The 27,648-nt window shown below is 39.7% G+C and overlaps 1 protein-coding gene across 1 annotated transcript in view; it reads left to right on the forward strand.

The window, feature by feature from the left end:
• Positions 1-27,648, forward strand: part of HSD17B12 (hydroxysteroid 17-beta dehydrogenase 12) — an 81,226-nt gene that overhangs the window by 22,341 nt on the left and 31,237 nt on the right. The window contains exons 2-4 of the mRNA XM_021533222.3: positions 8,734-8,780; positions 12,806-12,881; positions 26,275-26,385. Coding sequence (XP_021388897.3) covers positions 8,734-8,780; positions 12,806-12,881; positions 26,275-26,385 — 234 coding nt within the window. The remainder of the gene's footprint in view (positions 1-8,733; positions 8,781-12,805; positions 12,882-26,274; positions 26,386-27,648) is intronic.

The following is a 27,648-nucleotide window of genomic DNA, read 5'->3' on the forward strand; positions in this document are numbered from 1 at the left end:
TTTAAATAAAAATGCCCACAGCTTGCCAGGATCACTTGTTATCCTATTCTGCTTGCAAGTGTTGGTTCTTTGTTGCCACATCACTAATTGGAATTAATTTTTCTGCCTGCTACAAATACTTAGTGAAAGAGGGGAAAAAATCTCACATTTCTTTTAGTGACTTCTAATGTAGAGTCGTCTTTCAGCATTGCAGGCTTTAAACCTAGAGGCCCTTCTTCTGGCTGCTTAGTTTCTTCTCAGAAAAGTGACTTATCTATGCGTGTTTCCAGTGGCAAACACACTGAAAGCCTTCAGATGGTGCCAGTCCTGAGCTATCTGATCTCTAAAATGTTCGTGTTGTATTCACCCTCCTAGAGGCAGGAAGAACCAGAAATGGTAATTTGAATGACCTCTATGCATGTGTTTTTTTGGCCTGGTCGTGCTTGCCGTGACAGTCAGCATCTGTCACGTATTTCAGAGCGATGAACAAACGAGAGGTTGTTTTTGCTGAATATTAATGCTATGCGGTAACTCTTACTGTACTGCCTTACAGAGCACGAGGCAGCTGTAGCCTTTGCACATGCTTAACTCAACTTGAACTGGCTTGAGCAGATGATCTGAACAACTTACTTGCTATTGCAGAAAGTTTGATTCAAGGCAATCTTGGTTTCACCTGACATTTTCTGGATCAAAAGGCTTGAAAGCGGCAAAGGATGGGGTGGGGGCTTCTGAACGGGATGACGGAATTCCTCCTCTCCTCCCAGACTCCCATGCCCATAATGCAGCAGCCCTTGACTAACAGGGAAAAAAGAGTGGAGTTTGAGTGTATAAAAGACAATCAGCCTGGACTGGGAGAGCTCCCATAGAGGCAGCTGGAACTGGAATTGCTTAAGCCTTGAGTGTGACTTTAATGAATTCTTCAGTATACTTTTCTTGTAGAGATTTCTAGATTCCTTCTAGTTGTCAATGTAAAGAATCTTCAGAGTGCACTGCCCAAAACCCTTTCTTGCTGTACTTCTGGATGAAATGGGAACTTGTCAGTGCTGTGATATTTATAGAATATTTTTCTACCCACAATCCTAGCTCCTAGACACAAGCTGTTACCACGTAAGTGTTGGTTTTGGGAATTGAACCTTTTTCTGTACCCTGTCTTTTCAAAACCTGACCATTAGGTGTTAGCTCCTCTGTGCAGAAAAAAAACCTTTATATGAAAAAAAAAGAATGTACACAACTTCTAGGATTCCAGTTTGGGTACAGATCTTTCTGATGAGGCTTCCTATTTCAGCAGCTAAATTGAGAATAGATGTGAAGTTTGTCATATTTTTTGCACAGAGTTTTCTGTTTTTATTTAATAAAAATGCGGGGAGTTGCTGCTGTCTTATTAACTTGCAGCCAGCATGCTTATCTTCTTTGTTCTTTGTTAAATATGAGCTGGCATGTGTTAGACTGCGTTAGCGTTCACTCTTTGGGACTTCAGTGGTTTCTAAATTTGGCATTGCTAAGCCGGTGCCCTGTTTGCTTGAATCAATTGGGGCTGCTATTTTTAGCAACAAAAGGGAATTGAAATAGCAATTTTCTTTCCATGTAATGGATCCCCAAGAGGAATACTGATGCAAGCTCTCTGTCATCCTGTATTCTCCCCCTCCCCAAAAGCACTCAGACGAAAGGCAGCTGTCATGGTTTGCGGCTGTATTAATCTTTAATCAATCGAGTGTTTTCTGCATTCAGGTGTTCAGGGAAAAAAAGGGTCACGACTAAGATCTGCCTAGAATAACTAAGCACTCATGCATGGTCTGTGCAGTCAGAATTTGTGGATAACGGCAGGGATAGATGGAGCAGCTAAAAATAGTATATGCTTCCAGTGTTTCTCCAGTCTATTTTTGATGCTTGATTTTGATAAGGTTGATTGGAGTCTTACTAAAAATAGCTGTTCCTAGCAAGCTGAGGACAAAAAGTAGAATATTTTTAACCAGCACAGACTAAAGTACTTTTTGTTGGCTGGAGATAATCTAGAAGCTTGGTATTGGTCAAATGCCAGTGATTTATATAAATCTGTAATAAATGAAGCACTGCTTGATGCCAAGCAGGGATAGTCTTTTCGCCCCTTGCCAGCTTTTGTTTTCCCCAGGAGCTGTCATATTCTTAATATAGCCTCTGTGTTTCGTAGCAGAAGAATCTCGAGTCTTCAGTTATTTATGGGCTGTACTTTAAACCCATGCTAAGGCTAGCTGTGCTGTGAAGTTTCTCTCAACTGTATTGCTTTAGCAATACACAGAGGGTCCTAGTTTATGTTGATATGTGCTGCAGCTGGGTACCGTGCTGTGACAGACCCTCACTTGTATCTGGATTCAGTCTTGCAGGACAGGGGTGGCTCTTCTGTGTGAATGGAGGATGTTGCAGACAGACTAGTTCTGCAGTTACCATTTTGACAGCAAATTTGAACACTTCTCAGGAGATCAGAGATGTAGCTAGGCTGCCCTCCTTGAAATCTGTTACTTAGCTTAGTTTTTTGACAGGAAGGGTGTATTCCCAAATTGCTGGACCCTCATCTGTCTATGGAGAATAACATTGCTGGTGGCTTGAGTTCTCCCTCTTAGGTAATGACATGCATGAGTGCATCTGCAGTACTCTGAAAGATTGCCTACAAACTCAGGCTTTTCTGAATGAAAACAGGAAAATGGCTGAACCAAAATGAATTTGTAGTTTGAAGAGACTAGTAGGGAACATGCCTAAGAGTTATTAGCTTCATTCTGCAAGTGGTCAAAGCACTGCAAGGAGTATGCCTGGTGCTGTTTGCCAGAGGCAATATGGATAAAAGTATTCTGTGCTTTATCTCCGTTAGGCATCTTAAAAGTTCATTTTGCTGTGGAAAACGTGTGTTTGTATCTGAAGGCAGGCTTGATCTCTTTAAGCCTTATTTTTCACTGTAGTCTAACCTTGAGTTGGGGAGTCACGAATCTATAATCTTGTTTCAGCGTGATTGCTCTGCAGAACTGCAGTAGAATTTTCTATGCTTGTTGTTGCTCCCTCTCCCTGTTTCAACACTGGTCCTTGCTCCTGTCGTGAGTTGAGATGATTTCTACATGCCTGCCTCATGCTTTACTGCACCACTCTTTGCTTTTGTTTTAAGATGTCCTGGCTGCATGAGAAGCAAGTAAAATTGTTCTCCTTGGGCCTTGAATACTCATTTCAGTCACAGAACAGACTGCCAGTGACTGCTGGGTTCTGCTTTTGCCGGGCTCTGGAATGGCAGTCCCTTTTTTATGAGCAAGGAATACAACTCTGTTATACCTCTTTGGAGGTGGTGGATGTTTTTTGGTTACCTCTTATTTGGCAACACATTGTCTGTTACTTGTTATAAGCAGAAAAAAACACGTGAGTTCCCCACACTGTTGGTGGCACTTTATCTATCTAGCCACGGGCTGTGGGATTTCTGAAGGATGCAGGTTCTATTGGAAACATTTGTGTATTTACCCCTATGTAAGGCTTCTTGTCCGAATTTTTATCCCCTGAAGTATCACTGGTCATTTTAATCTTCTAGACTAAAGTCACCATCTGGTTGCATGCGTTCCACAGACTTGGTCTATGGCTTTTTTGATAACAGGAAAGCTGTTCCCTTTTAGTGCAACATGACATATCTCGCTGACTGGTGAGGTTTTCTAACTTTGTCAAGGGCTGCCCTGAGTTTGGTACTGGCCAGGACATGTTTCCAATGCTTATGAACTATGTCATACCTGTTGTATGTGACAAAAGCTGTGAAGTGTTCATTAGGAGATAAGTTGACTCAGTGGTATTAAAGTATAGAGAATTAGTGATTTGTGTTTGTCAATAACTACTTTAGTAGTAGAGGCTGTGGTGGGTGCCTGTGTAGGTGTATCTTAAGTTAAAGAGATCACCAGTGTAAGAGGTCAAAGATGTGTAGTTGAACTCCAAGTGGGAGTTGAAAAGTCTGTGGCGAGAGGTGTGAGTTGCTTTTTTCTTTCTTCTCTCCCCACAACCACATAGGAAGCAAAATTCTGGCACAGCCATTAGGGCAAAGATGCTATATACTGTCCTGAGGTGTAGATTTTGGAGGTTTAGGGAAAAGATTACATGACATATTAAGGATAATACTGTAATAAAAAAAATTAACTGCTGATTTGTGATCTTGTGCTGATGACTTGTATATATATAATGGTAGTTGAAATATCTATAGCCTACATATTGTGTAACCTCCTCCAGCAGTGTGGGCAGAGAATGCCCCATACTGCCCTCCTTGTTTGGAGACCTTGATACTACACTAGCAGTTCCTTTCTGCACCCTATCACTGCATCCAAAGCATGGGTAGGTTCACAGTAATTTTTACTAAGGTGGTGTACCCTAGTGGCTAGCATGAATAGTGAGTTTAGTTTTATCAGCTTTCCAGTTTCTTGTCTACCACTCCAAACAGTGTAGGGTTTGGAATAGAAGACTATTGATGCAAAACTGAAATGAAAGCCAGAACTAGAGTATGATACCATACCTACCTCTACCACCGATTATAACAATTATTATGCCAGTCTTACCCAAAATGTCATTTCCTAGAAGAGCAAGAGATGTTCCTTTCAGTGTGTTGGACTCACTAGGACCAGGCTTTAATTCTGACTTAGAACAGGAATCTTTAGACAGGCTTTTTTTAAGCATTAAAATTATGATGTATATGTCAGTTCCCTAGTTATGCATATACTAGTTTCAGAAAAGGTTCTTGAGATGGGAATCTGTTCCAGGTGAGGACTAATTGTTTTGTGAAATACTGTGTATCCAAAGCTGCTGATGACTGGCCAGTGGGGACTTCCTAGGGTAGAACATCTCCAGCCCAATCCTGTGCATGTATTCATTTATGAAAAGTGAGCTGTTCTCAGACTATGTCATGTTACTGGATACCGTCCCTTATTTTTTGTCCCCTGACTTTTAGGGCTACAGGGGAAAAGGCAGAGATAGCTGTTGATTTTGTCTAAAAGTATCCAGTGCTGCAATACAAGCTTTCATTCAGGCAAACATTTACTTGGTGGGCTCACACGCAGGTTGCCTGGGCACTCTTCTTACTTCTCTCCTGGAGACAGCAGATGGCTGAAGTAGGAAGCTACTACAGTTAGTCTGACTACTGAGTAAATGTGTATAATCACACTTAGGTGCTGGTGCAACTTTCTTATATAGACAATAACTTATTTCTATCCTACTTTCTTTGCCTTCTTTAAGCTCTGCCAACTGCAGTCAGTTTGTAACTTTTGTTGGAAGGCAATCTGTAGAAGAAACAGAATTCAAAAGCTTAATCCACACTTGGAGTCAAACTAGCTTAAGCACTTCAAGTTGATAGTAGAAACTTAGTTAAACTGACATAGCTTTGGAATGGTTGAAACAGTAACATTTTTCTCCAGTATAGAAGCTTGAGATGAATGTAATCAATATAAAAATTTAAGTGACTTTCTAATGTACAAGCTTTAGGTAATCAAAAATGTGGAGGAAGATAAGGTGGCTGAATCTTGACTTGTGTGATGTTGGTCCTATCAGTTGCTGTTAACCACTTCTTCTCCCTGCTTTTACAATGTAGGGTCTGAGTTTTGCTTTCTGCTCTGGCAGATTCCTGTCAGGACAGCCTTTCTGACCCTCCAGACTGCTCACTGGGATGCAGGAGATGAGCAGTAACCAGAGCTGGCTGAACTGGGTGCTACTGGGCAGCAGCAGGCCAGGTCTGTGTTAGTGCATGTTTCCCATCACAGTCCGTGGGTGCTGACCTCAAGGGCCCCTCCGTCAGTGCAGCTGTAGATGGGAAATCCATTTGCTTTGAATGGGAGGGAACTGAGCCAGGTGGCTCCTCTCAAAGAGCCTTAGGAAGAGAAGTGTCCTGAAAAAAAGGGGGTTTAGGTTAGATGTTGGAAAGCAGTCCTTGTACTGTTTTTTCTTCAAGATGGTGTGGGAGCATGGAGCAGAAGACAATTATCCTTCTCCACATGGAACCACTAATTAAATGATGGTCTCTGTGTCATCTTGTGAGGAGTTCCCTTACTGCTAAGAATAACTAGCTGCATACTTTATCCTGAGGCCTTTTCCTGCAGCAGAAGCAAAACAGGGATGTGTATTAACCAGCAGTCTGTTTCTGTAGGTGATGGCTTAAGCACTGCTTTTTTCCTGATGGAATTTTGTAATTTTTATGTACATCAGATTTATCTAAGTTTTTCACATTCTGTTCTGGAGGGTACTTTAACCTCTGGACTACAGGTTATTTTAATTTGAACTAGGACTTACAAAGGGGGAAAAACATCCTTTTTCTCACACTTCAGTTAGAAATCCCTGATCTTCAGCTTATGTCTCGTGCTCCACCTGATTCCATTACCATTTACCTAAGCAATGGATTCAATGAATGAGTAAATATCCTTGACTGAAACTACTTGTACTTTACTAAGCCTTTAAAGGGCTACAGGTGCTTTATGGGAGTCCCTGCCTCATGGAGCATGCATTTTTGGCTGCAGCTGCTAGAAGTGAATAACTTGCAGTGTCAGAAAACAGTATTTTCAAATGCTGAGCTTGTTATCTGGGAATAAAACCATTAAGTCTGTAAATTCTGAGTTGGAAGGAGAAGAAACAATCTAAGTGTTACAGGGAATGGCTCTTCTTTAGGTGCCTCACTAACTATGGTGAAAGAAACAACCCCTTTCACCAAGTGACTGAAGTTGAATGTTTTCCACATTGGGTCAGCTTAGAACTTGTCTGGCTACTGTTGTGATCCTTATGGAGAGGGGTCCTGGTACTGTTTTCACTGTACTCCTGTTTGCTTCATTCTGTTGCTGAAGCAGTAATGGCTTGTGTGATAATACATCATGTGAATCCCAGGTCAGCAAGGCTGAAACTGAAGCTTGTTGGTCCTTGAACTATAGGGATCAGAACTGTGGTGTGTCTGGCTGAATCAGTAACAATATTGGTAAAAGTTTGGTTGAAGGAAATAGGCTCCTGGGAAAGCATTCTTGATTTCTTCCCTAAAGTCTGATTTTTATTGGTCATTTGGACCCTTGTTTCACCTTTCATTAAATGACTTTGTTTCTGTACCATAACTGTCACTCACACTTCCCTAATGGTGGCTGGATAGGAAGTGGCAAAGCAATGTGACACAGACACTTGGTTTTCTCAATAAAATTCCCTGGCACTGACAGTGCAGCAGCCAGAGCTCTGTTTAGTAGCTGGGGCATCCCATGTGTGCAGTGTGCATATCCTTATCATGCTGCAGTTATGTCATCTTGGAAATTAAACCCTGAGACTAGGGAGGGGATGAACATATATGCATGTACCTTCATCTGTGGTCGCCTGTGAATTTCACTTAAATAAGGGCTATGACTGGATCTTTCTTTCTAGCCTGTTACTGAATGGTTGCTCGACCATTCAAACTCAAATAGGACCTTTGCTGGCAGTTTCATCTTTTGTTATTATATCCACTTATTTATAGGTAGCAGGCACAGAGACTGAAAGGGTTATAGCATTACCTAGCTGTTATTACTCAAACAGAAATATTCTGGCTGCAGTTTGCATGCCAACTGTTAGAGGGGATCTGCAAGCAGTGACTAATCAAATCATCTGCAAACACATCTCCTTCCGGTGCTCCGGAAAAAAGGGAAAGCTATTGCTGAATCCCAATGCCAGACAACACTGTCTGCTATGACTTTCACTCAGGTAGAGGTTGACCTGAGAGTTAAACTAACACTCCCAGTTCACTGTTCTGAAACATTAAACAAGTCCAGTTATATGGCCATGGCTACATTCAGCAATAAGCAGTGGAAGCACAAACCAAGCTCTTCTGATCTGATAAAAGGACAAACAGAAAAAATCCAGTAGGTTCTGTGGAGAGTGAGAGCAGAGACGGGTAAATGAGAGGTTCGACAGGAGAGCTAAAAATATAAGGATGCTGAGGTATAGGCATTGGGTTTGGTGAGAAGAAAAATCTGAGAGAGAAAAAAAAAAAATGATGCTGAATGTACTTGCATAAAAAGCAGTTGGAAAAGCGGTTTCTGTATGGAGGAATTGCTATTTACTGGGATGATCAGCTACTAGTGTGGCGAGAGCCCTGGAATAATCTGTCAAACTAATGGCATGTTGAGTCACTCACAGCTTCTCAGCTTGTGGAAAAGAATCCTAGAAAGGCTTGAAGCTTGACACAGATCCAGTCACCCACAGGTGAGAAAGTTTAAGCTGTAGAAGCCCAGCTTGCAACTGATGCCTGGATCAGTCGCCCATACTAGTTGCTGGTGAGCACAGTGGTCGTGAGAATCTGAAATCTGCTGGAGGAACACTAACAGAGAGCTGTTGTCTGTGTCCTAAAATCTGTTTTCTTGGATGCTTACAGGATTTGAGATACCTTTTATTTTACTGTATACTTAAAACTAAGTTGACAGCTAGTTTAATAGTCATAAATAAGCTTTTTTTTTAAGTTAAATGGCTTGGAAATCTTAGTCCACAAAGTTTCTGAAGAAGAGTATTAGGACAGAGACCTGGCTTTAAAAGGGGTGCTGAACCTGATTCTTGAAACATGTTAGGCTCCTAATTTCAAGTCTTTCTCTCCTTTCTTACCTATGGAAAGGTATTAGTGTGAGTTTTTAAAGTAATTTCATAGAAGTTGTACACCTGTTCCTGCGACTTTGATATGTTTCTGTCTGGAATGAGTACTTTAATAGTATGCAAATAAACACAACCATTGCAGTTATTTCTGTGAAGCAACTAATGTAGATTTATCTCTTTTTACTGTTGCAGTGGTCACAGGAGCTACTGATGGGATTGGAAAAGCCTATGCAGAAGAGGTAAGAATTCTTACCACTTGGAAGTCTGCCTTCATTCTTGGCAATATGTCAAGCTGTCTCAACTCTCTGTCAAGCTGCATTTGATATTTCCTCCCTTATCTTAACATAGGTATCTGTGGAGAAAGAGGTCTCCTACCTTGCTTTCTTCTAGTAAACAGCCAAAAGTTGTATCTCTTTTTGTTAGTTTCTTTTATTTGTGAACTATATTTTCAGCTCTTACCTTGTCCTTCAGTTTTTATTTTTAACTTCCTTAGTTTTTAAAAGAATTTTAACTTTCTCAGCCCTTGGTAATTCCTTTTGGTACTTCCAGGCACTGACTAAATGGCATTTACAGCTGCCAGAAGTATGTTCCAATTATTTTTTCTAGTTCATGAAGTCTCTGAAGCTGGGTTTTACCTTTATCTCTTTTACTGTACTTTTGCTCTTGATGGATATGTGGGCTCCAAATATATTTCATATACTGGAATGTATTGCTTAAGACAGAAAGTGCCTGTTAGTATAGGTAATTTGGCCTATAAACCCAGAGAACATAATGACAAATAGTGCTGGCTACAACAATTTATGGCAAAAATAACTTTAAACTCAGCATTACTATCAGAGTGAGCCTGTCTGTACTCATTTTTGTGTTCTCTGAAACACCAGCATGATTTTGCGTGAGATTACCTGTAAGAGATTTCCTTTTCCTTGATTTTTTTTTTTGGGTTTGTTTGTTTGTGTTTTTGTTGGTTTTTTATTTTGTTTTGTGGGTTTTTTGTTTGTTTGTTTTTGTTTTTGCAAAGCCCACTGGGAAAATGGCATTCCACTTCTTGGGCGGTCCTTATCCTTTGGATTTCCTGTCATCCTGATGTGCCTTGCCCTGCTACCTGCACCCCTAGCCCCCAAATTAATTTCTACTTTGCAGTGGTTGCTGTAAGCACAGAGCAAATGTACAGGTACTCATTCTTGGGCTATGGAATAAAACATACTGTTCATGAGTTGTATTTATTATTGTTACTTAAGCATTTATTTAGAATAAAACATAAATCCATCCTTTGGCAGTTTAGGTGGATGAAGAATACTTGATAAAGTCAAGTGTGGATGTAGGGTAAAATGTGGAATACCTGAAAACATCTTAATCTTTAACGCTAGAGATATCTACAGAAGTCTGCCAGAAAAGGCTTGATTTTCTACTCAAAATTCCCTTCTGGCTACTGTGAATTCCACTGGCATATGGCTGCTTGGGCCTTGATGGCTGTGATTATAGTCATGCAGACAACTTCCTTTTCCTTGGAGGAATTTGTGTGAATTGCAACTGTATGTTGAGAAGTGCCTTTTTGCAAGTTTGATATGGCCTCACTGGAAAGTGAGGGAAGAGCTTTATGAGTGTGTGAAATCTTGGGTTATACTCCACTCTGTAGATTATTTTCCTTTTCCAAGCAAATAACTGTTTTTGCATTTTCACTCTTGCAGTATTAAGACCTTTAATCTTTGCCCAGCACTGATATCCTTATCATTGCTAGATCAGCCTTTTGTGAAAGGATCCATATTTTGAGGATATGGTCAGGAGTCAGTATTCATTGCCCCTCTATCATTATCTTTCATTTGTTTTTGAAAATCATTAGTATAAATTCAGCCTTAGCCATATTTGTGTGCTGGTGATAAACTAGAGGTTGCGTTGCATACTCTGCGGTACTTTACTATGCACATCTGTTTAGTTTATGATTTTTAGAATCTCTTGCTGTGTCTACTCTAACAAGAGCTTTAACCTTGCTTTGGTTGGCTGTTGATGGCATTGTTTTCCATCCTGGAGAGAAAGGGTTTATACAGCAGCTGTGTTTTGCTACCAAAGTGGAAAATGTGGTTGTCACTAACACGGCATTTAAGGAAATCAAACACCTCCATTCATCAGCTCCATTAGAATGGTGACCCTTGCTTGCATCAGTCCTTAGGCTGATAAGTTAGATTCCTAACTTATGCTGCTCTGGGTGTGTTTTTATGCTAAGTTTTAAGGTCTTGTCATTCAGCTGTTTCAGGACCCTAAGGATATTGGGACAAGTATAATAACAGGTTATCTACAAAGCACATGGGTCTTGCTGGATTCCTATATAAAAATGTATATAAAAACTGGGATCTTGGGGATCATTATCTCCCTTTGGATCATTGTGGTTCCTTTCAGCCAATTATGTTTCTACCAGTGAGGGCAGAGTGCTCATCAAGCACCTTAATTGAACTTGTTCTCAATACTGTATCTTCAAGTTTGATTACTTCTCTTAGTGGTATTTGTTCCTAGTTACTGGGTCTTTTGTTGGCTGTTTTATGTGCTCTTCACTTAGAACTCCACTTGCAAAAGAGTTTCCAATTTCAGATGTACTTAGAGTGCATCCCTTTGGTGTGAATTTAGCAGAGGTTTCTCTCAAGCTCACCCTTGTGGTGGAAACTTTCGAAATGTGATGAAGTTCCACTGACTGAATGTATTGGCATCACTTTACTTCCTTGGCTTTTGAGTACAGATGAATACTTTCCCATTAGGCCCAGGTACCTACTGAAGCAGTCTGAGAGCCCAAGGGTCATGGCTGCTGAAAGTGAGCAAACTCTCCTGTCAGCAGTCTGGAGCTTTGCATCCATGAGGAAGATCTCTGGAGCTTTTTGCCTCATGGGACAACATTATTAGTTTGGATTCTGAGTAGATTGCTGTCAAACTGTCCTAGCAGGTTAGGTAATCAAGGTCTTCAGTGCCTTGATCCTGTGGAATAAGAGTGCTATTCCCTTCTTCCTGGTGCCTTCCAAGACTACTGTGGGCTTCATGTAAAGTGTGTTCCAGTGAGCCAGGTGCTTATCTGCAGTTGGCTGGATGATGTGATCATCCCTTTTAGACACTAATTCTTGTAACACCACATCATTTCCTTGAGCAGAAGGCTTAAGTTGCCTGTAAGCCTGAACCTGGCAGCTGTTTCCTAGTGATTCCTATGGTGTCTTTGGTTTCACCACACCTCACACTATGCTCATGAGATCTAGTGTGAGATTTCTACTGCTTAGAGATCACACATGGAAGTAAAGTACAGAGTTAACTGATGAGCTCTGCCATACCTCTGTCCAACAGAATCACTACTGCTTTGCATGCTCCTGCTAGGAAAGTAGATAGCTTTAAGGTGCTTCAGGTTGTTGCTGTACTGTGCTGTAGTGTTTTGAGGTTTGAGGTCTGTGTGTTTTGTTGGTTGGGATTTTTTTTGTTGTGGTTTTTAAAAATTCCATTGAAGTCCCATTCTCATCAGCTTCTGAAAGCAGTGAAGGAGTTTTATTGGAGCAGTGACAACATATATGCTTTTTTTTGTGTAGGTCTTAAGTGTCTGAAAGGCAGAGTCACTTTAAACTGTGGGTAGATACATTGTTGCAACTTACAGTAGTCACAAACATAATTATCATTTCAGAGTAATTCACATATGTAACTGTCTTCCTGCAGACACTTTTCAATTGAGATGTTAGATCTCATTTTAAACTTGCAATGGTAGGTCTGATTCAATGATCAGGGCATGCTCTGGCCCCCTCTCAATTTTCACAGATAGCTTCCCTAAAAGAATTTCAGAAGCAGATTAACCTTAATACCTGTGAGTAGTTCAAAGTAAGAGTGTAGCCTTACTAAAGGGAGGAAGTATTGAGTTGCAACACAGGCGTTCAAGTGACCATGGATATCTTAACTTGGCATGTTAAACTTCATTATGGCTAATAATATTTTTGCTCTGACATGCAGAGGTAGTGTGAAAGTTCTGTAAAATACCCACTGTTTGTTTTCTATGTTATAAATGTGCCTATCTATCTATATTAGATGACTGAGAAGATGGTGTGGTGTGAAGGGAATTAAGTAAGAAATAATATGGAAGTATTTATCCTGGTTTTCCCTTTCATGACTCTATTTAAAATTGTATTTTTTCAGACTTGCTGGTCATATATTGTTGTGATGTTAGAATTTTGCAATTCCTTTGATAGGATACTTACTTGGAAGTGATTTATAACTAATTCTAATGTCTCCTGTTTTTTTTTTCTTGCAGTTAGCAAGACGTGGAATGAAGGTGGTTCTAATCAGTAGGTCAAAAGAAAAACTGGACCAGGTTTCTACTGAAATAAGTGAGTTAAAACTTCTTCCCTAAACTTCATTGGCATGCTTATAAATAAATGCAATTGCACATGAGTTTCATACATGCTAATATATGCAGCTCTGATTTTGAAAAGAGTTTGCTCTTGTGCACTGTGCAAATGTTACAGATATAAGTGGTAAAGGCCTTGCAGTTCAATTTTACAGCTGTTCATATTTAACTTCTGAGAACAATAGGGCTTAATTCTGGAATAAGTACTCCTAAAACTGTTAGTCTTCCATAAAAACAGCTTACCAGGCCAGACTGAAATACCACCTATTCACATAGTAGTAGTTGTCTAAAATCATAATAAGGCAAGAAACATTCAGTCATTTCTCCATCTGAATATTCCCTCAGTGTGAAGCAAGTTTGATTTCATGGGCTCCAGTGATAAGGGTGATTTCTTTGCAGCTAGAAGTTGCTGAAAGCATTTTCCTTATTTGTTGTCTTACCAAGTATACAGATTTATTGTGGGTAGCTTGCCCCGTCTCCCTCTTTTTTGTTTTGTTTGAATAAACTACTCAAAGATTAGATCAGAGACCTGTAAGCTCTTTTGAGGTGATGGGTGTTCATAGTCATAAGAATATATGGAATGAGTTAATGTGTTTAAAAACTTGTATTAGGGATTGTTTCATCAGTAAGTGTGTAGTAAATGGCTGTAATGGAAAAATAAGGGGCCAACTTTAGTGCTTCAATCACAAATGGGTGTTTCTACAGGATCAGTTAGGAAAAAGCTTCCTCAAGTCTCATGTTGACAAATGATTTTCCAATCAGAGCAAAGTATAATCTAACCCACAAGAATTCCTCTTCTAATCTATATCTCTTTTATTAAGGCATATTTCACAAAAGGTTATTAGTTTGTGCAGAGTATGTCAAGATAAAGTGAGAAATGTAACCATGTGAAAAGGTTTTGATAAGCAGGAGTAGAAGCTGCATACTGTAGAGCAGATTTCTCAGCATAATGATGTTGGGCAAAGAAACCTTTAATATGATGCTTCTGTACTATCCTCCCTTGTCTTGCTTAGGCTTTCTAAAATGGTTTGTGTACATAATGCAAATAATGGTAAGAACTGTTCTCTTTCCAAGGTCATAAATTTATAATTTTGGCTTAAGTTTACTAAAATTATCTGTGAATTTGTTAGTGGCACTGTTTTACTGTAAAGCATAATCCCCTAAGTCAAGAGTCAACACACTGTCCTGTACTAAGTTGTAAGGGACTGCTGAGTGAAAGTAAGGATGACTGAAAAACTCCAGGAATTCAACTTACTAAACTGTAGCTGTTGTACTAAGTCTATAAAAGTCAGGGCACATGGTTCTATTGATATCAAACTGTTTTCTAGACCAAAAATTATTCTGTGTATATGTTTAAGTTGTAAAGAGCATTCCTTCTCAGAGCAAAGCTGTCATCAAGTTCTGTCTTCCACTGATTGGGAAATAATTGACATTGTTCATTAGTACCCTTCATTTAAGGCTGCCACTGCAGTGTGTGAACCAACCTGAGACACTGTGATCAATCCAGTGACAGTGTAAATGCAGCAGAGTAGATGTCACTGCTCAGACAACTTGTCTTACCTGCTGATGCTTGCTGCCAGTACATAAAGAAGCTACACCAATGTGATGTTTTTTGGTGGTTCACTGCAGTAGCTGGATGTTAGTTTGCTGCATTTGTGTGGGCATGTGCTGTCACGTTTCTAGCAACGTTACATAAAGTTGTTTTGCTAAGTCAAACTATAACTGAAAGAAGTTTCTACAAATAATCTTGTTCTGGAATCAAACACCTATGCATGAAGTGACAAGCTTCTTGAAAGTGGTCCTAACCCTTTCTGTAACAGTCTAGTTATCTCTTTCTCCCTGGGAATTAAGCATGATGCTGACAAGACAGATAAATCTGCTTTGAGCTTCAGCACTTACGTGATAGCTGCTGGGGGAGGTTTTCAGATTAAAAAAATAGGTTCATTTCCCTACGTGAAGCAGCCTGTAATACATAATTATTGCTAGGCCTCACCCAAACATTTTCCTGCTTCCTTTCCTAAACCATTCTGAAATGAGATGACTCATGCTGGATTTTCAGAACACTTCTTTTGACAACACTGAGCTACTGAAAAGTATACGTTGTTCATCGTGGCATATACTGAAGGATTAGGATAGTCTGCATGATCAAGCAAGCCTGTGTTGCACTTTCAGATCCTGCTAGGTTTTAGCTGGACAGAATTGTCTTGTATTCAGTCTTATGTGGTATCTGCAGTCTGCTCAGATGTTGTCATATATAAGGTGGGTGACTTTTTTAATGCTAAGTCTGTAATTACTTAAATGGTTCCCTTGCAGGCTTCTAAGGTAACTTTTACTTCTTTATGGTGGTCCATTGTTCTTCAAAGTGGCACGAGATTGCTCCTCTTGAGTAATGACTGTTAATCACTTAAAGGAAGAATAGCTGTTTAACTAATTCCAGTTCTTTGAGTTGTGTGATTCGGTGCATGTTTTCAGTTTCCTCCTCTTTTTCATTAATCAGTCTCATGCTTATCCTATTGAATGGATAGATGCACTCTGCCACAAATAATGACATGGGTTTCAAGGCTCAGGTGTGTTCATTCTATTTCAGAAGACTCGTCTGCTCATAGGGGAGACTTCTACTAGGAGTGACATCTATTTACAAAATACAAGTTGTATAACCACCATCATAAGGGAAATACTCATATGTCTTTCTGCATGTTAAATGCCAGCTGACCTGGAGCTGATTTTTTTTATGTGCATATGCACATTAAAGTGGCTGAACTGATGTTACAGGAACACCAGATGTTCTGAATGTGCAGCTCAGTTTGAGCAGCAAAAATTAGTGGGTTAATTATAAGTTGTTGAAGATTTTATAAGACTTTTCAATGTGTTTTCAAGCATGTTTTAAAGTTTTTTTTTTCAGAGTACTTAAGTGTTGTAGGATTTGCCATAAAAGAGAGATTCTACGGTTTGTTCCGTAAGAAATAGAGTATCGGCCACTGACTGAAGAAAAAATTTAGAATTTCCTCTTCAGTCATCAGGGACAACCTTTATGAGGAATTATACAAGTTTTATGGAAATATATTTGATCTTTTAATCAAGTTGTCATGCACAAGCACAGACTATTAAGGTCACTGTAAAAAATGCTTGTCTAGTTTAGTTCATGCTGTTTCACTGTTCCACCACTTTTTTGAAGTGTCTTTTGCATTGTATTGTTAAACACTTTCAAACATTCAGGGAGGATCAGGAAGAAAATTTCTCTGTGAATGGAGACAGTTGTTTGAGTGCCACATAATGAGTGTTCCTTGATTTTCTGTATCTAATAATGAAGATAGTCCAAGACATCTCAGGTGCTCTGTGCCAGCAGTTGGTTCTTGAACCATGGATTTGCAGGCAGAAGAGCTTCAGTGACTGCACTGGATAAGTTTGTTCTGAGCAGAATTGAGAACTACTTTGCTGTATAAACTCATTACCTAGGGCTGCAATATGAAGAATGTAGTGCAGACCAGATAAGCAAGGAAAAAACTTCAGTTTGTCTATAGGGAAATTGTCAAGAGAATTTGGTATTGGTGTCCATTGTTAGCTGGTACCTTCACAGGACACTTCATGAAGTTGAGCATGAGCTGCAAGAGCCAGGAAAAAACTCTTACTGCTTGTTGGTGTTTCTATTTACAAGTGTAAGTAGCTACTTACTTGTAGGTGAGTGCATATAAAAGCAACTGGCAGATTTTGAGTTTCTCATCAGTTACTATGTAATGAAAGGAAATTCCTATTTACTGCTTTAAAGTGGGTGGTTTAGGGTTACATACAACCAGGTGATAAAATTAAATTGTTTGAATTGGGAGAAATAAATTGTTTTTCCAACATATTCTCAAAAATTAACATTTAATTGGAATACACTGTAAATCTTTCATACTGTTTGGGAACTAATGTCCAAAACTTGGATTCTGCTACATGTCTATAAGAAAATTCATTATTTTCTATAAGGAAATAAAGATTTTTTTGCAATTAAAATCTGTGTAGCTATTTCTTTCCAATACATTTCCTCAGCCCAGTGTGTAGTCTATCTAAGTTGCTTGGTCATGGTAGTTTCATCTTGAACTACTCTCTAACCCTAAGATTTTGGATATTGTAAAGTGATAGCTGTCATGCTTATACGCAGGATCTGCTGTGTTCTTACTACTCTGGCATGATTTTTGAGTACAAAAATGGGATGTGGTGCCAAAGCCAGAAATGTTTCTTCCCCATTTCCTAGGCAGGTGGGTTTTACAGTTTTCTTCTGCTTTCTTGGTAACCAGTTTGTAGGCAGCATCCTGAAGAGACCTGATGCTGACCCCTGTGCTTGAGCCCTGTCCCTTACCATGACCCACAGCAGCAAATGGGCCATGGCCCCATGACAAATGTGACCCCTGCAGATGCTCACCTGCACCTCCCTTGGAGCACTCGGCTCCTTCATCTCTGTCCTGGCACTCAGATTTCCTCCTGCTGCACCCCTGTAAGTCCTCCTCACATTTTAGAGTTGGCAAGCAAGCAAGAATATTTGTGTTTAATAGAAGAGGTTGAAATGTAGACAAGTTCTGAGAGGAAGGGGACATCTTTTTACTTTTCTTGCACAGAAATGACAAGATCTGCTTGCCTGAGCTTAACTTGAAGACTAAGTGAATTCTGACCTTTTGTCATGTATTTTAAGGTAAATGAATGTGTTTGCAGCCTTCTATCACCTGACCCAGGTTCAGGTTGACATACTTGAAATCCCTGTATATTTCTTGAACTTGACAAAATAGCTTCAAGTATTTTAGACTTGTTTTGATGCACTGAAGTCACCTTTCGAATAAGGTTGTAGTGTGAGGATCTTTGATTCTGAATGAGCTCTTAGATTTAATCTCTGAAGAAAGTTTCCTTTGGATGAAGTGAAGGAAGTTCTCTTGGTTTGCCTTGTGTGAGCCATTTACTAAAGGAGCAGTTGGCAGGCAGTGTAGACAGCAGACAGAGGATTCAAACGGAATTAATTTTTATTAATTTGTTAATGAATTAAGTAGATGAACCCTAATGTAAAAGAGAGAGCAGTTGGAAAGGGAGCTCATTTTTAATTTTTTTTTCTTCTTTAAGAAGAATTTTGCTTCTGTGTTTTTGGCTGGATTCCCCCTGCACCCCTGCCTCTCTTTTATTGTCTTCTCTTGAATTTTTTCAGTGATATTTTGTCTGGATTCATTTAAAGAAATTGAGCAGAATACTTGGAGAGAAACACTTGACAGGCGTTTTGCAAACTACAGGATGCAGTCCTAGAACTACTTCACCTCTTAGGAGAGTTTTGAAGTAGCAGTCTGGTAGGACAAGCCACAAGTAAAATGTTCTGCAGATGACTAGTGCTATCCTTCCAGATCATCTGTCAGCATATGGAGTAACAGGCCACATATCACAGGTGGTTTTAAGGATAGAAACCAGGAAATTTATTGGTCAGTGTTAGAGGCTCCACAAAGCAGTAGGTGAGCTGGCAAGCTCTAGGAGATGGTCCTTTTTCACACCTGGCAGGACTGAGTGAGCCTCTTCCAGAAAGAGGGTGCTTGCTGTGAACCTCACTCCCAGTGTGTTCCTATGCAATACTTATTAATAGTTTGTAATCTGACAAAGTCCAGGAAAAGGACTGTATGAAGATTATTTAAATGTGAATTTGTTATTTTGGGTTTCCTAGTCTGAATGTAAACACAGCAGAAGTTGTCTCTTCCTCTCCTCACATACTCTATATTGTGTCTGTACGATCAGGACTAACTCTGGGACTGAATGGTTTCTTGAGTCTTAAAGTTTTGCTTATTAGCTAATTGGATCAATGGGCAGCTAACTTCCTTGGTACTTTTGAAACCCAGACTTGAACAACCAGGAATTGTTTGGGGAATGTTTACAGCCTCACTGCTGCCTCCGCCTGGGAGTAATTGTGTGTGGGGATACACTGCATTTTCTGTAATACTCAGAAACATAATGCCTGTCTCTGCTAACAACCCATCCAACATAAGCCTTTAGGGATGCCAAAACAAGAGCCTCTGGGCCTTTAAGCACCTTTTGTTAACATGTAAGCTGCAATCTATTGCTTACCACTTTCAGTGTAAAATAAGCTGAACATCACATGAAAAGATAAGTATTGGATTGTTTTCACATTGGATTGGGTGAAAGTCTGTTTTGAAAATCTAGTTTAAGCCAACTGGTGGAAGCTGTATTGCCAAGAGACTTAAAATTAGGCCTTTTAAGTGTCTCTGCAGGGAATAGTCTCTCTTTGGCACAAGAAAGGACTGTGTGGTGCAAACAGTGCTGTCTTCCTTCTGCAACTTTATTCTATGAATGTGTATTTTTGTCTAATGTCACATTTTTAGCAGGTTAAGTTCCATTACATCAAGTCCTTTTTATCTGTCAAAGCTGTAAAAATCCCTGATAGACTTCTTTACTGAGGAAATGCTGATAATTGCTTCTATGTTTTTTCAGGAATATGTTGTGGTGAGTTAAAAAATGCTAGTTAGTAGCTCTTCATAGAGAAGGGAAACTCAGTTGATTTGTTCTGCGCAACAAATTCTTAAAAAAAATAATCCTTGAATATGAGAAATAAACAATTTCCAAGTATGTGTAGCTACTGGTTAAAAATATGCCTGCTGTAACTCCTTAGGCATGTGCCACTTCCACTGGAGAACCCTGAAAACTTGGAGAACCCTGAAAACTTATGTTTTTAAGTGCCTTACTTTTGGATACAGCAAATGTATTACTGTGGGTGCTGAATTGGAGGTATAAAAGATAATGTTGAATTACCTTAGAAACTTGTTTCCCTTTTGAAATTTGCTTTAATTCAAGTAGAGTGACTGACTTAAATGTCTTGAAATTGACTTGAGAGTAAGGATGCTTTTTTGGTTTTTTTTGTTAATCTATTGTACAACACCTTTCAGTCTCTATAAGTGACACTAAATTCTTCTTAGAGTGTATTTTTTCTGGTCTTTCTGAAATTCATTCTGTTGAGCCTAAATCTGAAAAAAAGGTGGTTTTTTTTAATAATTGCTGTTCTAATAAGTATATGGCCAAAGAATTTGGGGTCCATTTTGCAAAAAATGATGCAAAATTCATGTTTACGTATATCCACATATCAGGTGTATGCATTGTCATATGTGATAATGGCATTAAGGGAAAGGAAATGTTACAGGAAGTATAGGAAATAGTCCATATGCCCTTCCTAAAGTGATTAAGTAAATTAAAAATTGCTTAGTAACAACAAATACATCAATGAATATAAAAAAATATCTTGGTGTGGGGGTTGAAAATAGTGTTGGGGGAAGAGGAGAGACAGAAGGGGAGTTTGAGGTGCTGCCTAGTACACAATAGCAACCTTCCCACCCTTCGCGTTGTGCTTCCCTGCTGGGGATCGCGCCCTGGCCGCTCCCAGCGCAGCCCCAGCAGGAGCGGAGATTTTGAGGCTGCGGTGCCGGGAGATGTTGGGGGATCACGGCTCCTGGGAGCCCCCCGCACCCGGCACGGGGCGAGGGGAGCGTGGGGAGCAGCGCCGCGGCCTCTGCAAACACTGCCAGGCGGCTGTCAGCCTCTGCAGCTGCTCGGCACAGGCTGCTTGATTTTGTGTTTTTAGTTAGCTTGGTAATTAGAAGAAGCTTGATTTAGAAAAGCTTGCGATGCTGAGCATAATATTTGGGTGAATGGCCTTATTGATTGATCCTGCGTCGCTCAGAATGTGTTTCTGACTTGGTTAGTGTGTCTTAGAAATCGTAATGTATTTTGACGTAATGGAAGTTAGAGGAGAGCAAATGGAGGCAACTATTAATAAAGTGTGTTTTCCCTCTGTTTACCAGTACTGTATATACACATTAAAAACTTACACATCCCAATGGCTCAATAGTTTGTAGACTTTGGCTTGGAGAGCTGAAGTCATATGTGAAAGCTTAGAACTGAGGAACTGACTTTATATTAAAACTTAAAGTTAACAGAACATTTAAATTAATAAATTAATGTATGTCATTGTTTTACCTGCTCTACAGTTTTATGTGATTGGATTTTAAAAAATATTCACCCTCTTTAAGGAAGGTGTTTCTATGAGATTTCATGTGCAACTATTGCAGTATGTAAGGAATTCCCTGAAAGTCCTGCGTGTGTACTTGAATGAAAGGAATTGGAACCTATTCCTAGGGCCTTGACCAAGTGTTTATATGCATGTGCTTTCAAAAAAAACTATGGAAACAGCAAGTACTGTTAAATTGTAGGCAGGCATCTTAAGCTATGCAGTAATAGTATAGCCTTCCTTTGCAACAGGTGCAACAGAGCTTCCTTTTAGCAATTTCTTAGGTTATCAGTATTCGGCTTTAGAGTTTCTCACCCTTCAAAATGTTCAGAAAAAAATAGCTCTTGTTATACCCAGCTGACTTTAATGTGCTTCTATGTGGTGAATATATCACTGTGTAATAACAGTCTGCTGCCACCAGTCTGGAAGTACTTGGTACTTCTGGAAAACAGATTCCATCCATCCATGACACTGTGAGTTCTTTCTGCAAACTCTGGAAAGTCCCAAATTGGATACATTCCCAAAATGAATGGCTCTCCCTTAAAACCAACCAAATACTTTGTAGAGCTCTCAGCAGTCACTCTATAGTCTTAAGTTCTTCATCTCTGTCCTGCATAGAGTACTAAAAAGCATGGGGGTTTAATGTTTTGCTTTCATCTCTCAGCTTCTTACCCTCTATTGAAGGGTACAAACTGTTTCTGGAGACCGGGTGCTGGATTAGGATGAGTTTTTATCACTTTCCAGTGATACTGGAAAGATGGCATCTTTATTTGTGGATGTAGTTGATTCTCCTTACCTAAACAAATTTGTCCTCTCCTGTATGATGAAAAATGGAGAGCTATTTTTCTACTGCTTAGAATCTCTAACTGTCCTGAAGCCAAAGACCAAGTGAGAATTTTTGTTTCTGCAAGCAGTTGTGTTATACCATATCACTGTGATGACAATATTTATATGTGGCTTTGAATGTAAAGTGGTGAAATGTTTCAGTTCTAGCAAGAGTTCTTAATGTTCTTTCCCTGATCTTGGAAGAGCCATCTCCATTACCTGTTTACAGTGTGGGACTTGTATCTCGAACCTCTCTGTTGCAAAGTTGAGTGGATCTGCCTCAATGTTCTTGGTGCAAATTCAAGCTGTTCCAGCAAACTGCTTTGAAATAGGTGGTTCAGGAACTAATTCAACTGAACTAATGGTTCAGTTACTTAATTAGGGATTAAGTTCTTGTCATTTTCCTGTGTCCCAGCAAGACTTTGTGTGGCAGACACCCTCACACTGCTTCTCTTGGGTAAACTGAGCTGCTTCTCCTAACCACCAAACTGGTGTCTGTATGCTGTTGCATTGAAGTACACAGGCTTGCTCCTCTTGGGATACCTTCTTTCAAGTCCAGTTTATCTGTGTCTGAAAACTTCCTTAGCATTTTCTTAGCCAAGAACCAAGATTTCAGTTTAGGAGGGCTGCTGATTTGAATTATTTGCAAACTTAAAAATATTTAATAACGAATTAAAAAAAAATTGAAAATGCTTGCCTCCTAACCATTTTACAGTTTTTTGTTATTATTTAGAGCATAGCTCACTGTAGTTTCTACAGTGCTTTCTGCTTTTTTTTTTTAATTGCAGTGTGATCATTTTTTCCTGGTGTTCTAGGTAATGTGGTGTTATTTCGCAAATGAATCTTTTTACTAGACAAGGTGTACCCTATTTTGCCCAATAGTTGAGATTAGTGTTTTCCTTGCATAGCAAGACTGGATGCGTTTCCTGTAAGTCGGACATATTTAGCCTCTAGAATTAATTAAGCTTTTGCTTCACGTACTGATGTTGTAACTGACAATCTTAGATGAGAAATCAGGCAAGTGTTGTCCTTTTGGCTGTTCCTCAGAATAGTTGTAAGGTTTTTTTATGCTTATTTTGAATAAGTAACACATTAGCCAAGGTTTCAGACACTATTTGGAGTCCTTTGCTGAGGATACTGAAGGTAGTGTGTCCTTCAAGGGCTTGTATGTGAAAGTGCTTGTACTTCTGATGGTGTGAAGAATGTAGTTAAATAGTGTATTTGTTTCCAGACTGTCTCATCCTGTATTGTGCAGAAATGCACAATGGGAACATGTCTCAGAGAGTCAATAGTTCTTTTACCACTGCAAATATAGGCATTTTTTCAGTTATGTTTCCCTTTCAGTGGGTATCTTATATACTGCTTTTGTTTGTATGACCACTGTATCAGACTGCACTGTGCCTCTGCCTCTGGAGTCTGTGTTCTTGGGTTGCTCTCTGGATCTTGGGAAGAATACATCCCAGTACCTTCTGCAAAAGTTCACTTCATCTTTTTGTCTTGTACAGTGTTTATACCAGCGTGCTCTATCACTATTGGGAGTGTTGGTTCATTCAGCCTTTCCACAGCTGTGAAAATTTGTTCATGGTCAACAGCTTCTTAAATGATGCTGTGATTGCAGAGGATCATGTCTGCTTTTATTGGTTTACCAAGATACTGTTGACCACAGTTGGTATCTTGCTAAATTATCAGATGTCTTGGCTAAGGTAATACTGACCCTGTAAATTAGCTGGATATATGAATGTTTAGGCTAAAAAAACTTATTTGTAGGGTCAATACTGGTCTCACCTGAATTTGTTAGTAAATGAGATTATTAGGGCACTAGTGTGTCAGAATTGAGAATTGTGAAGGAAATCTACTGAATTTCCTTTCCCATCCTATGGGTAGGTGATGACTGACTGCTGCACAACTATTGGCAACATGGTGCTGTAATATTTAATCTCCTGCTAAGGAGCATTTGAAATACCAGTTCCAAAAACAAAACATCAGATCCACTTTTCAAAATACCATCAGGAATGTTGGACATGCTGGCAGGTAAATAGCTCTTTCAGGTCCTCTAGCTCTGGCTGCAAAAACTGGCTTATACCCTCCTTTCACTCCTTGTGGCTCTCAAGTATCTCGTGGTCCTCGAGCTGAAAGCTCCATTAAGGAGTTTCAGATTTCTCTTGGACAGCAGTAGCCTAGACATTCCTAGATACCCTGGATAAGGACAGACTATTTGTTTCTTCCTCTGACTCTACATCTCAGTGTCTTTTTGGCAGATAAAATAGGAATGTGCTCTACTCTCTGTTGTAGCCCATCTGTTTGAGAACATCTTAATCCTTAAGATCACGGAAATTCCCTTTTCCATTTTTTTCATGTGGAGCAGAGTACACCTGCTCTTCTCTGCACCTCGTGCTCTGACTACTAGACCAAGTTTGCACAGAAGTGACTTAATGCTATTTGCATTGTCCTTTGGTTTTTCAGGTGTGTCTCATAGTCTTTTCTCTGAGGTAGGGGATCCTCCCAGCTATTGCAGGTTCTGGGACAGAGCAGAGGGTATGCAAAAGTTACAGGATATCTGAAAGCTATTGTGAAATGGGGAGGGAAGGTTTGGTCAGCTGGAGGTGTCTGCTGGGGCAAGACAACCTTGCATGTTTGTATGAGCAACTGCACAAAGACCTTGTCCTCTGGCTATATTAGTGGGCAGCCTTCTACTTCTCACGTTTTTATACATTGTACTGGGCACTCTGCCCACAAAGGGTGCAGCAGCTTTTTATAGGAGTATTGCTTATCTACCCTAAGTGTAATGGCTTGTTGCTAATTTTCTAAAGGCTCAAAGAAGGGTCTTAAAAAATAGTAGTGTGAACACTTTATTTTTGCTTTCTATTTATAGTGTTATGTATAGTAATGTGTGTATTATTTATCGTACTCAGATTTGTCTTTACCTTGTCTTTTCAGTATCTCTGTAGTGATTTCAGGAAGCTTTGAAGATGGATTGGTAACAATCCTAATGAAGAGTGTTTAGTATAAAAAGGACAGTACCAATTGAGCTAGTTTGTGAGAATGGTGTTTGGGTCCTTTAAGCACCTTGCATTTCACAAAGCATCTGAGTGGCAGTGACAACAGCTGCAGATCCCACAAAACAGTTAAAAATGGCACGTGTGCAAAGTGTGTGACTTAGGCTTTGCCCATCCAGTCCATTTGCACATATGAGATGAGCCTCTAATGTTTCCCTTAATTCTGTGTCCTGTAAAAAACCAAATGTGTGTGCTAAACATTAGAACAACTGTGTTCAAAAATAGACTATTTCTATGCCCCCCCCTCCAGTGCTGAACTTGATTTTCTTCTGACGCGATCATAAGACTGCTGCTGCAGTAGGGGCTTAATGCTATTTACGTCGTCATTTGACATAGCAACATCTCTCAGGGGATTTTTAAACAATGCAGCTGTTCAGGAGAGATGAAGAGGTTGAGGATGGGAAAAGGAGCAGAAATAATTTCATCTGCCATTAGGGATATTGGGGGGGGGGGAGGGGACACAGCCAGCAAACCAGTGAGTTCAGTAGATTCATGATTCTGCATGAATGGATGGCAGGATCATGGGAGTCACGGCTTTCCCTTGAATGGGAAGGAGCATCATGGGAATCTGGCTGCTTCTAATCTTTTTTGTGAATGATTCTTTTCCTTTAACATGGCACTGGTTTTTATGAATGGCTCTGGGGGCAAAATCCTTCTCAGTCTGTATACAGGTCCCTTAAGGAATGCTAGGGTGGGAGTCGGGTGCAGCAGTGCAGAGATGCTGCAATATTAAGCTACTGTTCTGTTCTTTTGAAGTCTGAGAGGACATTGTACTGCTTTTAATTCAATATAATTTAGCTTGATGAAAGCAGAGTTGCTTTTTATGTGAAGTGTTTTTACTACGTTCCTTCTGTTTTGCGAAATGTAGTTGCCTACATGTATTTTTCCTGTTCTAGTAAGGCTGGAGATGACAGCACATCAGAAGGGCTTTGGAATGATCAAATTTGAAGTTCTGCTCTTCTTGTTCACCCACACATTCCCTTTTTGGTACATGTTCAAAAAACTAAAGATTCAAAAAGTTTTATGAGACCAGAAGTAAGAATGAAAATGGAGGGCAATACAGAATTGTTTTGCTTGGTCTGAAGCAATTAATTTGCCATTTGGCTTAAGTTGAAAAAAAAAGTTCTTGTCAAGCTGTATGTGAAAACTGTTGTGTACATGTGCTTCCAGATTTCTCCATTTTTGCTGTTCTATGCAGAAGTGTATAATTTGCTGTCTTGCCACCTTTCTTGTCCCTTACAAATAAAATGTGCAGAATCATTTGAGAATTTGTGTTCTCATCAGAAGTGGCTTAATGTCATGAACTTATGTGCAGGTAACGTTAAAATTCAAGGATTCCTTTTGCAGAGGTGGAAATGTGTAATGCTAGCTACTTAAAATGTTTTGTGAAACCTAATAACTGGTACAGTCTTAATATCTGAATGGTAAGCTATTTTCAAAATTAAACTTTTCAAAACTGATTTTTTTTCTAGGGGAGAAGTACAAAGTGGAAACAAAAATCATTGTGGCAGACTTTGGAGACAGAGAAGATATTTATAATGGGATCAAAGCAGGATTGGAAGGCCTGGAGATTGGTGTTTTAGGTTTGTCTCTGATCTTTCTAAATCTTTCATTGTGGTGTTTTGTCTTGACATGCCTACTAACTTCTTCTCATACTGAAGTTTATTGAAACTAATTCACAAAAGCTATTATTTGTCTGACTAGGGCTATGTTGCTGCATGCTTGAGATATCTTCTAGCTTGCTGTAGATACACTACATGAGACGGTGCTTGCGTGTGTGTACTTTCTAGGAACTTATGATGGTTATTGAACATGTTCAGTGTGTTATTCTGTGATTGTTAGAGGCCTGTGACTGCACACACTGTGACGTGAACACTTGGGGGTGTTGAGCCTGGAGAAGGTCTCTCTGGGGAGACCTTGTTGTGGTTGTTCAGTACTTAAAGGAGGCTTGTAAGAAAGATGGGGACACTTTTTAATAAGGGCTTGTGTAATAGGCATGTTGCAAGGAGCAATGGCTTTAAGCTAAAAGAGTGTAGGTTTAGATTAGGTATAAAGAAGAAAAGATGTTGAAACATTGGAGCAGTTTGCCCAGAGAGGTGGAGGATGCCCCATTTCTGGGAACATTCAAGGCCAGGTTGGATGGGGCTCTGAGCAACCTGACCTCACTGAAGATGTCATGGGGATTGGACTAAATGACCTTTATATGTCCCTTTCAACCCAAACTATTCTATGATTCTATGACCTAATGCTGTCCTAGATCCTAAGCGAGCTTCACATACTTAGCTTAGGAGATATTCAATTTAGGAGTACAGCCCTGTGGGAGAACCATGAACTTTTAATTACAGAGCTATTGAAATTCAGTCATGACAATGGAACATCAAGTAACTGTCTCCTGCTTCAAAAGTCTTAAGCCTGTTCTGGCCATGTTGGTTAGCTGGGTTTCTTTTGCTGATAGGAGCACAATATGTGTGAGTATGGTTTGCTACATCACAGGAGTGTAGGTAGTGTGGGAGTCCTTGAAAAGACAAGGTGATCCCTCCAGTTACTTTGTCAAATGTAGAATTGATGTGATTTCATGTAGGTGTTTTATCACAAGCTAAGAAGAGTATCAACAAACCAGCAGTTTACCTGAATCTTTTGTAAACAGTAGGGTAAAGGCAATTGCTTGTTGGTTTTCTGTGTTTTTTCCCCTTGGAAACACATGTCTGTGCATATCCATATCCTATGGTTAGTCAGTATAGAGATGAGAACCTGTGATGGCTAAACACATGAAAAAATCATGTGGCTCAGACATCTACTAGTACCTGTCATCTGATAAAGTGCTCATCACTACAAAACTTGTTTTC

Source organism: Lonchura striata, chromosome 5 (assembly GCF_050655825.1).
Source record: "Lonchura striata isolate lonStrDom1 chromosome 5, ASM5065582v1, whole genome shotgun sequence".
In the NCBI taxonomy this organism is placed as follows: Eukaryota; Metazoa; Chordata; class Aves; order Passeriformes; family Estrildidae; genus Lonchura; species Lonchura striata.